General features: G+C 38.1%; 1 protein-coding gene across 1 annotated transcript in view; it reads left to right on the top strand.

Moving 5' to 3' along the window:
- SORCS3 (sortilin related VPS10 domain containing receptor 3) overlaps positions 1 to 14,501 on the top strand; it is a 673,703-nt gene that overhangs the window by 556,613 nt on the left and 102,589 nt on the right. The window contains exon 9 of the mRNA XM_049856137.1: positions 804 to 983. Coding sequence (XP_049712094.1) covers positions 804 to 983 — 180 coding nt within the window. The remainder of the gene's footprint in view (positions 1 to 803; positions 984 to 14,501) is intronic.

A 14,501-nucleotide genomic window follows, 5' to 3' on the forward strand; every position in this document is an offset into this window, starting at 1 on the left:
AGTATTAGCTACTTATACTGCTAGCCCAATCTTCAATTTTTACATGGAAAAATTGAAGTCTAAGGATACTAACTCATTCAAATCATGCAGGTGGCTTATCCCAAACCCAGTGCCGTGGAGTTGATTCCGACAGGGCTGATATATGACTTCAGACACTAAATTCCAGATTGAGCATCCTTTCCTCTATATCAGTAATTTTCAAATTTTATTTTATTAGCACTTTATATTCTCTCAGTTTTTATTCCTAAAATATTGCAGAACAATCCAGTATAACTCCAGTATATAAAGCAGGTTTAAGGGCACGGCTCTGGTTGAAGCAGTGTTTGGAGGTTCAGACTCTATTGACTCTGCCTTAGCTCCGTTCTTCTTGCAATCCCCGTGACTCTGAAAAGTTTGAAAATCATCACACTACAAAATTTGAAAACATAAATTAAGATCTGGAGAAACAATAAGCCTTGTCTTCTTTGCATTTGTGAGTTTTCTATCCTAAGGCTATATGTCTCTGTTAGCACTAACACTAACTTTCAGGTATTAAAATAAAAAATGATAGTGTATGAATCCCTTGAAGCCATGGAAAATGATACCCACCAAAGCCCCTTACACCCATCTTGCTGTCACTTAGCAAGGAACAGAAATCATGATGCTGATAATTTATAGCCTTGGTCTAACACAGAATTGTCTAACGTTGCCTATAACTCAAGTTTTTTCTCGGCAATTTTTTAAGTCCTGGTAATTACACTGGGTCCCAGTGGGCAGGGAGATGTGGAGATCTGCTTTCTCACAGGCCTTCTGTCTTCCTATAGGACATGCACATCATCAGCACAGATGAGAACCAAGTGTTTGCAGCGGTCCAAGAATGGAACCAGAATGACACCTACAACCTCTACATCTCAGACATACGTGGGATCTACTTCACCCTGGCCATGGAGAACATTAAGAGCAGCCGAGGTCTAATGGGAAATATCATTATTGAATTGTATGAGGTATGTCGCCAAGATTGTCCCTTCCCTTGATCCTCCTCTCCTCTTCAAGAATTTTAATGGTAAAGAAAAACAAGTACTGGAGTCAGATAGCCCTGGGTTCGGATCCCAGCAACACCCACTGAGCAGTTATGTGACTTTGGGCAAGGGACTTCTGTGTGTCTCAATTCCCTCACCTGTGAAATGTGGATAAAACACTTACCTATTGAGATTATTGTGAGAATGGAGATAATGCATGTAAAGCATCTAGTTTGGTGACTGACTCAATAAACCCTCAACAAAAAAAAGCTGAAGTCAGGTCAACATTCTTATATATATGAGCACAGTCACATACCAGGGATAAAGGTACTTGGCCTCGGTGATCTCTCTTTTTTTTTATGTTTTTATTGTGCTTTAGTTGAAGGTTTACAGAGCAAATTGGTTTCCCATTCAATAGTTTATACATAAATTATTCCATGACATTAGTTGCAATCCCAGCAATATGTCAGCACTCTCCCCATTACTACCCTGAGTTCCCCATTTCCATTCTTCTGGTTTTCCTGCCCCTTCCTGCCTTCCCATCTTTGCTTTTGGACTTATGTTGTCCTTTTGGTCTCGTGTAAATGATTGTTCTAAGGAGCACTTTGCTCACATGTGTTGTTGTTTATTCACAGACCTATCTGTTACTTAGCTGAATGAGGATCTCAAGGAATGGCTTCAGTTCCAAGTTAGAAGGGTATCTAAGGGCTATAGTCTAAGGGGTTCCTCCAGTCTTTCTCAGACCAGTAAACCTGGTGTTTTTATGAATCTGAATTTTGTTCTACATATTTTTTCCCCCCACTTTAACCAGGATCTTCTATCGTTATTCTGGTCAGAGAGGTCAGTAGTGGTAGCCAGGCACCATCTAGTTCTTCTGGTCTTGGGCTGATGGAGACAGTGGATCCTGTGGTCCATTATTCCTTTGGACTAATCATTTCCTTCAGTCTTTGGTTTTCTTCACCTTCCTTTGCTCAGGATGGAAAGAGACCAATAGCTGTATCTTAGATGGTGGCTCATAAACTTTTAAGACCCCAGACGCTACTCACCGAAGTAGGATGTAGAACATTTTCTTTATGAGCTATGTTATGCCAATTGAACTAGATAGACGAGTGTACTCCCAGACACCCTCCCACACAGCATACATATCTACCTATGTATCTACTCATAAATTATTATTTATTATTACTATTGTTGCAGGATTGCATATGTTTTAGTATTTACCTTTGTTGCCTTTTACTCTTGTATACTTCTCAGTGTCTTCTCTAGCCTTGGTTATGTTGTGCTGACTTCCCCCATGTTGTGTATTGCCTTTCCTTTCACCAAGTGTAACATGTGTCTACTCTCTAGTTAGTGATTTCCCCTCCCTCTACCTACCGTCCCTGGTAACCATCAAAAAATATTTCTTTCTGTATGTAATCCTTTTCTCGACTGTTTATAATAGTGGTCTCATACAATACTTGTCCTTTTGTGATTGATTTATTTCACTCAGTATAATGTCCTCCAAATTCATCCATGTTGTGAGGTGTTTCACGGATTAATCATTGTTTATCATTGTGTACTATTCCATTGTGTGTATGTACCACAGTTTGTTTATCCATTCATCTGTTGATGGGCACTTAGGTTGTTTACATCTTTTTGCTGTTGTGAATAATGCTGCAATGAACATGGGTGTGCATATGTCTATTCTTGTTATGGCTCTCATTTCTCTAGAGTATATACTTAGGAGTAAGATTGCTGAATCATGGTATTTCTATTTCTAGCTTTTTAAAGAAGCTCCATATTGTTTTCCATAGTGGTTGTGCCATTTTATATTCCTACCAGTAATGTATAAGAGTTCCAATATCCCCACAACCTCACTAGCATTTACTGTTTTCTTTTTTAATCAGCGCCATTATTGCCGGGGTGAGATGTTATCTCATTGTAGTTTTGATTTGCATCTCTCTAATGGCCAATGATTGCAGGCATCTCTTCATGTATTTGTTAGCCACCTGAACATTTTCTTTGGTGAAATGTCTGTTCATGTCCTTTGTCCATTTTTTAATTGGGTCGTTTATCTTTTTGTTGTTGAGGTGTTGAAGTTTTCTATAAATTTTAGAGATTAGACCCTTGTCAAACATGTCATAGATAAAAGATTTTTTCCCCCAGTCTGTAGGTTCTCTTTTTATTCTTTTTTGGTGAAGTCTTTGGATGAGCACAAGTATTTAATTTTAAGGAGATCCCAGGTATCAGGTTTATCTAGTTCACCTCCTGCTGTTTGTGCATTTTTAGTTATGTTTGGTATTCTTTTTATACCTTATATTAGGACTCCTAGCATTGCTTCTATTTTTTCTTCCATGATCTTTATAGTTTTAAGTTTTACATTTAGGTCTTTGATCCATTTTGAGTTCGTCTTTGTGTATGGTGTGAGGTATGGATTTTGTTTCATTTTTCTACAAATGGTTATCCAATTTCGACAGCACCATTTGTTAAAGAGACTATCTCTTCCCCATTTAATGAATTTTGGCCATTTGTCAAAGAACAGCTGACATAGATGGATGGATTTATGTCTGAATTTTCAATTCTGTTCCATTGGTCTGTGTGTCTGTCAGTGTAGCAGTACCAGGCTGTTTTGACTGCCATGGTTGTATTATAGGTTCTAAGATCGGGGAGTGTGAGGCCTCCTACTTTGTTCTTCTGCAGTAATGCTTTGCTTATCTGGGGCCTCTTTCCTTGCCATATAAAGTTGGTGATTAGTTTTACCATCTCATTAAAGAATGATGTTGGCATTTGGATCAAGACTGCATTATATTTGTAGATCTCTTTGGGCAGTATTAACATTTTGACAATGTTAAATCTTCCTATCCATGAGCATGGTATATTTTTCCATTTATGTTGGTCTCTTTTGGTTTCTTGCAGTAGTGTTTTGTAGTTTTCTTTGTATAAGTCTTACATCTCTAGTTAGATTTATTCACAAGTATTTCATGTTTTTGAGGGCTATTGTAAATGGTATTATTTTCCTTATTTCCTTTTTGGGGTTCTCTTTGTTGGTTTAGAGGAATCCAACTGATTTTTGTATGTTAATGTTGTATCCTGCCACTCTGCTGAATTCTTCTATTAGTTTTAGTAATTCTAGTTCTGAATTCTTCTATTAGTTCTGGGATTTTCTATGTATATGATCATATCAACTGCAAATAAGGATAGTTTTACTCCTACTTTTCCAATTTGTATGCCATTTATTTCCTTTTCTTGCCTTGTTGCTCTAGCTAGCACTTCTAGTACAATACTGAATAAGAGTGGTGATAAAGATCATCCATGTCTGGGAGAATGCTTTCAGCCTCTCTCTGTTGAAAATACTGTTGGCTGTTGGTTTTGTATATATGCCCTTAATTATGTTGAGGAATTTCTCTTCTATATTCCCAGTTTGCTGAGAGTTTTTATCAAGAATGGGTGTTGAACTTTATGAAATGTCTTTTCTGCATCCATTGAAATGAACATGTGATTCTTGTTCTTTGTTTTACTTATGTGGGGATTACATTGATCGATTTTCTGTCTCTATGGCCATATCACCCTGAACATGCCCGATCTTGTCTGATTGATTTTCTAATGTTGAACCATTCTTGCATACCTGGTATGAATCCCACTTAGTCATGATGTATTATTTTTTTGATATGCTGTTACATTCTATTGGCTAGAATACTGTTGAGAATTTTTGCATCTATATCCATGAGGGATATTGGTCTACAGCTTCCCTTTTTAGTAGTGCCTTTGCCTGGTTTTGGTATCAGGGTTGTGCTGGCTTTATAGAGTGAATTCAGAAGTATTCATTCCTTTTCTGTGTTCTGGAGTATTTTGAGTAATATTGATATCAGCTCTTCTCTGAATGTGTGGTAGAATTCTCCAGTGAAGACATTCTGGGCCAGGGATTTTTACTGTTCTTGGGAGTTTTTTGTTGTTGTTGTTATGGAACTGTTCAGATTTTCTACCTTAGCTTGTGTTAGCTTGGTAAGTTTCTAGAAATTTGTCCATTTCTCCTAAGTTTTCAAATTTGTTGGAGTATATTTTTTCATAATAGCCTGTTACAATCCTTTTTATTTCAGTTGGTTCTGTTGTAATGTCACCCATGTCATTTCTTCTTTGGGTTATTTATATCTATTCCTTCTTTTCACTTGTCAGTTTGGCCAGTGGTTTATAAATTTTATTAATATTTTCAAAGAACCAACTTCTAGTCTTGTTGATTCTTTCAATTGTTTTTTCTGTTTTCTAAGTTGTTTATTTCTGCTCTAATCTTAATTATTTCCTTCTGGTGGCTGTGGGCTTCCTTTACTGCTCTTTTTCTAGTTGTTCACATTGTAGGGTTAAGGTATTAATTTTGACTCTTTTCTTTTTTGATGTGTGTGTTTATTGCTATAAATTGACCTCTGGTGAGCACTGCATTTGCTGTGTCCCAAATGTTCTGATGTGTTGTGTTTTCATTCTCATTTGATTCTAAGAATTTTTTTTTTTTTTTTCATTTTTAATTTCTTCTGTTACCTAGTGATTTTTAAGCAAGGAGTTATTGGGTTCCAGGTATTTGATTTTTTCTCCTTGTTCTTCATGTTATTGATTTCTAATTTTATAACTTTGCGATCTGAAAAGACGCTTTGTATTATTTCAATATTTTTGAATTATTTAGGCTTGCTTTGTGGCCTAGAATATGGTCTGTTCTGGAGAATGATCCATGTGTGTTGGAGAAGAGTGTGTACTTTGCTGCTTTGGGGTAGAATATTCTGTATATGTCTATGAGGTCGAGTTGCTCGATTAAGATGTTTACATCTCTTGTACCTTTGTTGAATTTCTTTCTAGTTGTTCTGTCCTTCCGCAAAAATGGTCTGTTCTAGTCTCCTACTATTATTGTGCAATTGCCAGTTTTTCTTTTCAATGTTGTTAGCACTTGTTTTACGTATTTTGGAGTGCTGTTATTGGGTGTGTAAATATTTATTATGGTTATGTCCTTTTGGTGGATTGTCGCTTTAATCATTACACAGTGCTCATCCTTGTCTCTTATGTTGGATTTTGCTTTAAAGTCTATTTTATCAGAAATTAATATTGCCACTCCTGCTCATTTTTTGCTACTGTTTACTTGATATATTTTTTCCATCCTTTGACTTTTATCTTCGTGCCTAAGGTGTGTCTAAGATGGGTCATGTTTTTTATCTATTCTGTTACTCTCTGTCTCTTGACTGGTACATTCAACCCATCTACATTCAAGGTGATTATCGATAGGTATGAATTTACTGCCATCATTTTGTTGTGCTTTTGTGTGTGTATGTTTGTTGTTGATGGTTTCTTTGTTCCATTTATTTTCTATACTAAGTTCTTTTTGTTTATGAATTTTCATTTCATTTCCTTTGTTGTTCTTGATTTTGTGTTCATTGAATCTTTATGGTTTTCTTTTTTATTTTGGTGAATAGGTTTATCAGTTTTCTTTGTGGTTACCCTGAAATTTTCAGTGATTTCTTAAGCACCTTTTTCTACTCTGATTTTTTTTTTTAATCAAGGTGAAAATACACAAAACAAAACCTTTACCAATTCAACAATTTCCACATGTACAATTCAGTGACATTGATTACATTCTCATATTGTGCAACCTTTGTTGCTATCCTTTTCCAAATTATTACAGCACTATTAACATAAACTTGATGCCCCCTAAGCAAAAATTCCCCATTTCCCCCTCACTTCTACCCCAAAAACTCCTAATAATCTTTGGTTTCTATATATTTGCTTATTTCATATAAGTGAGATCATACAGTATTTGTCCTTTTGTGACTGACTTATTTCACTTAGCAGTACGTTTCCTAGGTTCATCCACGTTTTGGTATGCACCTGGGCTTCATTTCTCTTTATGGTTGAGTAATATTCCGTTGTATGTGTATACCACATTTTGCTTATCCATTCATCTGTTGATGAACATTTCCATTGTTTCCACCTTTTGGCTATTGTTAAAAGTGCTTCAACGAGTACTGGAACTGGACCAAAACAAACTTAGATGTTTCAGTGACTCAGTGACCCTAAATCCCTCTAGTGACAATGTGTGACATTTGATAGTCGTGGCCACAGTGAAGGGACTTAACTGGCTGCCTGGGTATAGTGGATTGATTTGAGTAAAGAAGGGATGTCTCATTACCCAATGTTCACTAGTTATGGGTGATCAAGCCCACATAGGCTGAGCTGGCTGAGATAATATATGGAATATATGGAAGGAGACATTCTCTGTTCTGTGTGATGGCCTCAGATAGCCCAGGTGAGCTGTTCCCTTAGGTTTTCCTTTCAAGAAGTGGGAGTGGCCTTCAGAACAGAGGGGTCAGCAGTGGGCTTCTGCTTCACCATGGCCTCCTCTGAACAGTGCCTGTCAGAGTCCTAGCATCCCCACACTGGTGTCTAAGTTGACTGCTGAGTTGCTGAGAGTAAAGGAAACATTTAAGGTTGATGCTATTCTGTTAGGTAGAGGGAGGATTTTGTCAAGATGTGGAGTGAATGGAGGTATTAAAAGAAAAAAAAAAGTGAATGTATGAATGCCATTGGGTAGAACACAAAATCAGCAAAAATACCCTGATATCCTAGGACATAGCTGACACATACTGAAATAATTGCCTTTTTAACAACAAGGTCCCAGTTTGGGAAATGACTGGTAGAGATAACTAAGGGGCGTAAAGTGGCTTTGGGAAGCTTACCTTTCTGTGCCTTTAATCATACCAGAATGGGGAAATACACCTTTGTTATCGGACAATAAATCACCTCTCGTGGGAGTGTTTGGATGAATGTGGAGCTGCACTGTGTTCCCAGGACTGAGCCCATTTCAAGTTCCTGTCTAGTATATAAGGGAGGCTCTATAAGACCATTATTTATGTCCTTGTGATCAAACATAAACAGGAGATGGTAGATATTGCTCCAGATGACCTTTCAGTCCAGAAATCCCTATGTCTCTCCTCCTGTTGATATGGTGGATAAGTTTGCCATTATGCTGTTTCCTTTTTAAGAAAGGGAGCGTGAAATCCATTGGTCATTTACAACCATGAGACACACCGATCTGAAGTGGAGCATGAATCAAAATGAAGAATGTGCCTAGATATATGTAATTTTTAACTCCTGCTGAAGTGCATTTTCCGTCATGGGGAAAAAACGCATGTGTCATTGCATCTATAGAGTAGCGAGACCTACTGGGCAGGGCAGCTTCTTTAAAACCAGCCCTGTTGAGCTTGTTCTTCAGGCTGATTGTGCCCCTACTTTGTGTTCAAGCCCATGAGGAAGGCGGGAGAGATATGATATGATTCTTGCCTACTTGCAACTTGCAATTTAGTTTGTTGATCTTCGAGGGGATGAATAAACATAGTTCCTTTTCTACCTGCCTAAGGTTGGGACCAATTGAGGCAGAGACACAGGGTGAGGCTAACAGAGATCAAGTGTCAGCAGTATTGCTTTTAAAACATATGGGAGGAAGTTATTTTGTTAATACTGCATCACAGAACTGGACTCAGCCATCCAATCAGAGGCAGAAATGGTAAATCAAAGATTCCTATCGAAGCCTGGTCCTATAGCGTAGGAATACAGAGAATGTGATCTTGGCAAGCACATCCTAAAAACAGGAGAGGTGGGGATGAGCTGTACATGCCCAGTTCTTTTTCTCAGATTTACCAATTAGATTATCAGTCCTCTTGTCCTGGGGAGAAAGGAGTGAATAAGTATAAGGCATTCCAAATGTCACAAATAGCATGATCCAAGGATTAGAAGGATGGTGAGACAGTGAGTTAGCCAGTCTAATTGCGTAGAATAGATGCTTGTCAAGGACAAGAGTGAGGGCTGGATAAGTAATGAAGTTCACAATCTAGAAGGCATTGAGTACCAAGGGCATAAATTGGAGCTTAGCCCTATCTAGACCATGACCATATTGAAGGATTTTAGAGGACGATGTGCTTTTGCACCTGGAAATACATTCTCTGGCTTGGAGATAAAGCTCAATTTAATTTGTCTCTAGGGTCTTTAGACTTTAACCTTCTTCATCAGAGATTCCTGGTGAAACCGAAATTGTACACCATATGGCCATTTAGCAAAGAAAATTTTTCTGAATTCCCTTGCAAAATACACGTGGGAAAACCAGTAAGCTTTCACATTAAATTCAGCTAAATTTACACACTTTCATTGAATGTATTTTGTTTGATACTTTGGGGGCTGGTGCACAAGAGTCATAATCTACTGAAAAGTTAAGTATGACCCTACTAGGGTAGTTACAGAAACCCTGATGGTGTAGTAGTTAAGTGCTACGACTGCTAACCAAAGGGTCAGCAGTTCCTATCCACCAGGCGCTCCTTGGAAACTCTGTGGGGAATTTAGCTACTCTGTTTTTTAGTCCTATAGGGTCACTATGAGTCGGAATCAACTCGACGGCTCTGTGTTTGGTTTTTTTTTTGAAGGTAATTACTATAATCTGACTTGTATTAGAAGTGTGAATATCTAATACAATTCCTAATACGTGTGGGATCACAGAAGAGGAAGATTAATTCTAACTTAAAGGATTTGGGAGACTTGTACATGAGTTGGCTTAAAGGATAACTTTCTAGAGATAGGGAGAACGGTATACCTGGTGGAGTCCCAGCATGAGAAGAGAATGGGAGTCAGAGGAGCAGAGTAATGGGAATGAAGGTTATAAAAATACTGGTAGAGTGCTTGACTGCAGAGTTTAACATTTATTCTGTGGGCTAGTATTTCTCTATTTTTTTTCCTCTCACATCTATATATGTAGTAAATAATGTTCTCATACATGATGTAGTCCCTGTATCAGGGTAATGTGTAACTTTATATTATTTTTCTCCAGCTTAAGAAAATCTATTGTAATATGTACAAGTGAAGATGATACTATTATAGAGATAATTTTGACAGTTCTCTAATGTGTAGGTTAAAGGAAAATTATTACCAAACTTTACCCTTTATTTTTAGTAATGAAGTTTTTATGTGTGACAATTAGTTGTGAGAACTGTTACCAGTAGTAGGTAACATCATGGTGTGTTATCAGTGTATTAAAAAAAAAAAAAAAAAGCTACTATAGATCTATAAATGGCAAAACATAAACAGAGTTTGGTCTTGTAGAAAGGTTGTAGCTGCAGAAGGTGGGATAGATTTAGAAGGGAAGGGCATTGGGGACGAAGAGAGATTGAGGTCCTCTTGAGCCAGGGCTGTTCAGGGCATTACACCTGCCTTCCCTTGTCTGAAAGGTCAGAGATGTCTTTAAGTAACTTCCAAAGGTGAGATGGCTTGGGCAGCCCACAGCGAATTAAAGCTACTGGCATATCACTCCATCTTCCATGTGGACCTCTGAAACCTCTTTTTGATAATGGAGATCTCAAATGTCCTTTATTGTCTCAAGAGGGGACAAAGAAATTGGGAACTTATTTGGGAATTAACATTGCACGCTAGCATGAACATAACTTGGAGACCAATATGGATCAACTCCACTGAACTCCCCAAAGCTTAATGAGGTCGAGAAATGATATACTTCCTAATCCATTGAAGGAAGCGTCTCCTGCTATAGAGAGTCTCTGGCTTGCTCTCCCTCCACTCCTGCCTTATAGTATACTATTCTCATGGCTATAGTTATATAATCAGGAGAAAATAATACTTGAAAGCCAAATAAACAAAGTCTTCTTTAAGGTGTCAAAGTCCACTCCATAGATATAAAGCCAGTGTTGACAGTGAATGTAAGTCCATTATGCGAGCTCACCATTTAGAAACTCAAGGAGCAAGAGGCAGGAGACCTCCTTTGCGCAATGTAGACTACTCGTTCTCCTCCTACTACAGAGGTTTGAGAGATAAACACTTCTGCAGGAAATTCAGTATGGGAGAGTGAATCTATTATGTTCTTTTTCTCCTTTACACACGGTAACTCTTATGACACTACTTTCGTGTAGAGCTCTATTGTGGTTTTTTCAGATCCTTAACTATAAACTGTATTTTCTCTTATTTGCTATCTACTGATAAATTAAGAAGTAAATGTGATCTCCAGTATCCTCAGTTATTGTATGGAAATGTGCTCTGAAATGCTGGTCTAATGCATTTTCTGTAATGCTTACCTGGATTCTAAGCATCTAATTTGTAGTTCCTTATTATATATATATATTTTTTTTATTATATTAACAATAGTATACCAGGTAATGCCTTAAATCAGTTCTGTTAAGTTTATAATGTAAGATACATAGGCAACTTAAAAAACCTAAAAAGAAACAGATGAAATTAGTTGTTATATTTTATTTAACAAAAAATACCCCAAATATTATTTCAGGATGTCATCAGTATAAAATATTGCTAATGAGATATTTTAAGATATTTTATATTTTTTCTATACTAAGTCTACAAAATCTTGGGTGTATTTTCACTTCCCATGTATCTCCATTCGTATGCTTCCTTTTCACCAGAAATACTTGATCAGTATTTACAGTTTATAAAATTTACAGTAGAAAAAATAAATTCACAACCCAAGTTATTTCACACATACTTAAAAGTTTGCTGATAACTGAATTGTCAGTTTTTAAGTTTAAATTAGTTAAAATTAAATAAAATTTAGAATTCAGCTTCTGAGTCCCATTAGCCATATGTGGCTGGTGGGTTCTGTCTGTATTGGACTTCACAGCCCTAGCCAATTTATACACTTTTTCTTATCTGTCCATCACAATATCTCTCTGAGGTAAGTGTCATTTCCCATTGTGCCTACAGGATTACAGAGATGCAGAGAGTTTGGTAACCTGGCGCAGGTCACACAGCTAGTAAATCACAGAGCCACGTTCAAAACTATGTCTTTCTGACTCAAAAAGCTTATGCCCTTCCCATTATACTTTTTTTCAGATTCATTTTTAAAAATATTTTTTTCATTTCTAGACCTTATTTTTTTCATTTCCAGACCTTATTATTATTATTATTATTGCACTAAAACTTACCGTTTTTTTAGCATACAGTTCTGTGAATTTTGATGGTACAAACATGTGTGTAACTACCACCACAATCAAGACATAGAACAATTCCATCACCCCAAAATATTCCCTCCTACTGCTCTTCGTTAGGCAGCCCTCCTCCTACCCGCTCCTAAACACTGATCTGAATTCCCTCTCCTCAGTTTTGCCTTTTCTAGAGTGTCATGTGAATGGAGTCACCCTGTAGGGTAGTCTTTTGAGTCTGAAATCTTCCACTTAGCCTAATACATTTGAGATTTATCCATGTTGTTGATAATTTGTTCCTTTATATTTCTAAGTAGTGTTCCATTAAGGAGCCCTGGTGGTGCAATGGTTAGGCATCCGGCTGCTAGCTGAAAGGCTGGTAGTTTCCAACCACCAGCTACTCTGCGGTAGGAAGATGTGGCAGTCTGCTTTCATAAAGATTACAGCCTTGAAAATCCTGTGGCGCAGTTTTACTCCGTCCTATCAGGTAGCTATGAGTCAGAATTGACTCAAAATCCAGGGATAGTGTTCAATTGTGCGGATGTACCACAGTTTGTTTAATCGTTCACCAGTCGAAGGCCATTTAGGTTGTTTCCTGTTCTGTGTTATTATGACTAAAGCTGCTATAAACATTAACATATATTTTGTTTCTCATGGGTAAATACTTAGCGGTAGACTTGCTGGGTCGAATGTAAGTATATCTTTAACTTACAAATACCCATTGCCATCAAGTCAATTCTGACTCATTAGTGAGCCTATAGGACAGAGTAGAACTGCCCCATAGGGTTTCCAAGGAGCGACTGGTGGATTTGAACTGCTGACCTTTTGGTTAGCAGCTGTAATTCCTAACCACTACGCCACCAGAGTTTCCTAACTTATAAAAGAAACTTTAAAACTGTTTCCAAAGTGCTTGTACCATTTTGCATCCCTACCAGCAATGTATGAGAGGTCCAGTTGCTCCACATTTTCATCAACACTTGGTATTGTCAGTTGTGTGTGTGTGTATGCATGCATGTTTAGCCATTTTGATAGGTGCCTAGTGGTATCTCATTGTGATTTTAACTTACGCTTCCCTGAGGACTAATTATTTTGACTTCACTATACTTGGATGGTGTCTTAGTTATCTGGTGCTACTATAACAGAAATACCACAAGTGAATGGCTTTAACAAACAAATTTATTTTCTCACGGTATTAAGAAAAAACAAACTTGTTGCCATCGAGTCAGTTCCAACTCATAGCGACCCTATAGGATAGAGTAAAACTATCCCGTAGGGTTTCCAAGGAGCAGCTGGTGGATTTGAACTGCTGGCCTTTCCATTAGCAGCTGAGCTCTTAACCACTGTACCATCAGGGCTCCTTCTCACAGTATAGGAGGCTAGAAGTCAGAGTTCAGGGTGCTGGCTCTAGAGGAAGGCTTTCTATCTCAGTCAACTTTGAGAAAAGGTCCTTGCCTCTTCAGCTTGTTTCCTAGTTCCTTGGAGATCTCTGTGTGTCTTGGTATCAATCTTCCCCCATCTCTGTTTGCTAGCTTGTTTATTTAATCTCTTTTATATCTCAAAAGACATTGACTCAAGACACACCCTACACTAACCCTGCCTCATTGCCATAACAAAGACAACCCATTCTCAAATGGGGTTATAACCACAGGTAAGAGGCTAGGATTTACATCACATGTTTTGGGGGAACACAATTCAGTCCATAATGGATGGATAAAAGGAAGCTTTCTAAACCATCTTCAGTGTTTTGGTCTCTTTGCTCATCTTAATAATGCTTCCTTGTCTACCCTGTCCCTCATGCCTGCCCTTTACCTACCCTCTGTTTCCTCACAACCTTTTTCAACCCATCTTGGGCCAGATGGGCAGCTGCTTATGCTTATAGCCTCCACAGGGACTTTTGTCCCACACTGACCTTCCTGAGCCCCTCACCACAGGTCTGATTCTAGGGACAGCCCAAGGCAGACCACGGTAATTGCTTTTCTTAGCAGGACCCTGACTTCCTTGTCCTGAGGTCCCAGGGAGATGAGCAACAGATGACCATGCCACCTGGATTCCATGCTCTGCCAAGGGGCCAGCTGTCAGGTTCCCTCTGCACCTCAAATTGATTCCCAGAGAGAAAATAGGACACGTAGGTCTGACCCTTTATACCGCCCTCCCTTATGGGCACCATCCCATGCTGGTACCCTTCTCTCTGAGCTCTTGGGATCGTCAGCAGCAGCCATGCTTCTGATTTCAAACAACAGAGGGAGGAAGCATGTTTAAATTTTATCAGATGCCAAGCACCTCCTTGGATGGAGAAGAGTTCAAATGTGTGTCTTACTCTCCATTTCTTTCACATTGCATGTTGTGAAGGTAAATAGTGTTTTATGATACTGTTGTGTCAGAAATATAGCTGTACATATTATATACATGTACACTTATTTGCACATATAGGTATGGGTTCACTGGGTTGCAACATAAATGCATTTCTTACTTGAGTTGCGGGCAAAAGGTTTGAAAGCTGTCAGCCTAGGGTACACAAAAGCAGAGTGCCCTCCAAGCTTACAGTCCATTTATTTAAGACATAAAG

The sequence above is a fragment of the Elephas maximus genome, chromosome 16 (assembly GCF_024166365.1).
Source record: "Elephas maximus indicus isolate mEleMax1 chromosome 16, mEleMax1 primary haplotype, whole genome shotgun sequence".
Lineage (NCBI taxonomy): Eukaryota > Metazoa > Chordata > Mammalia > Proboscidea > Elephantidae > Elephas > Elephas maximus.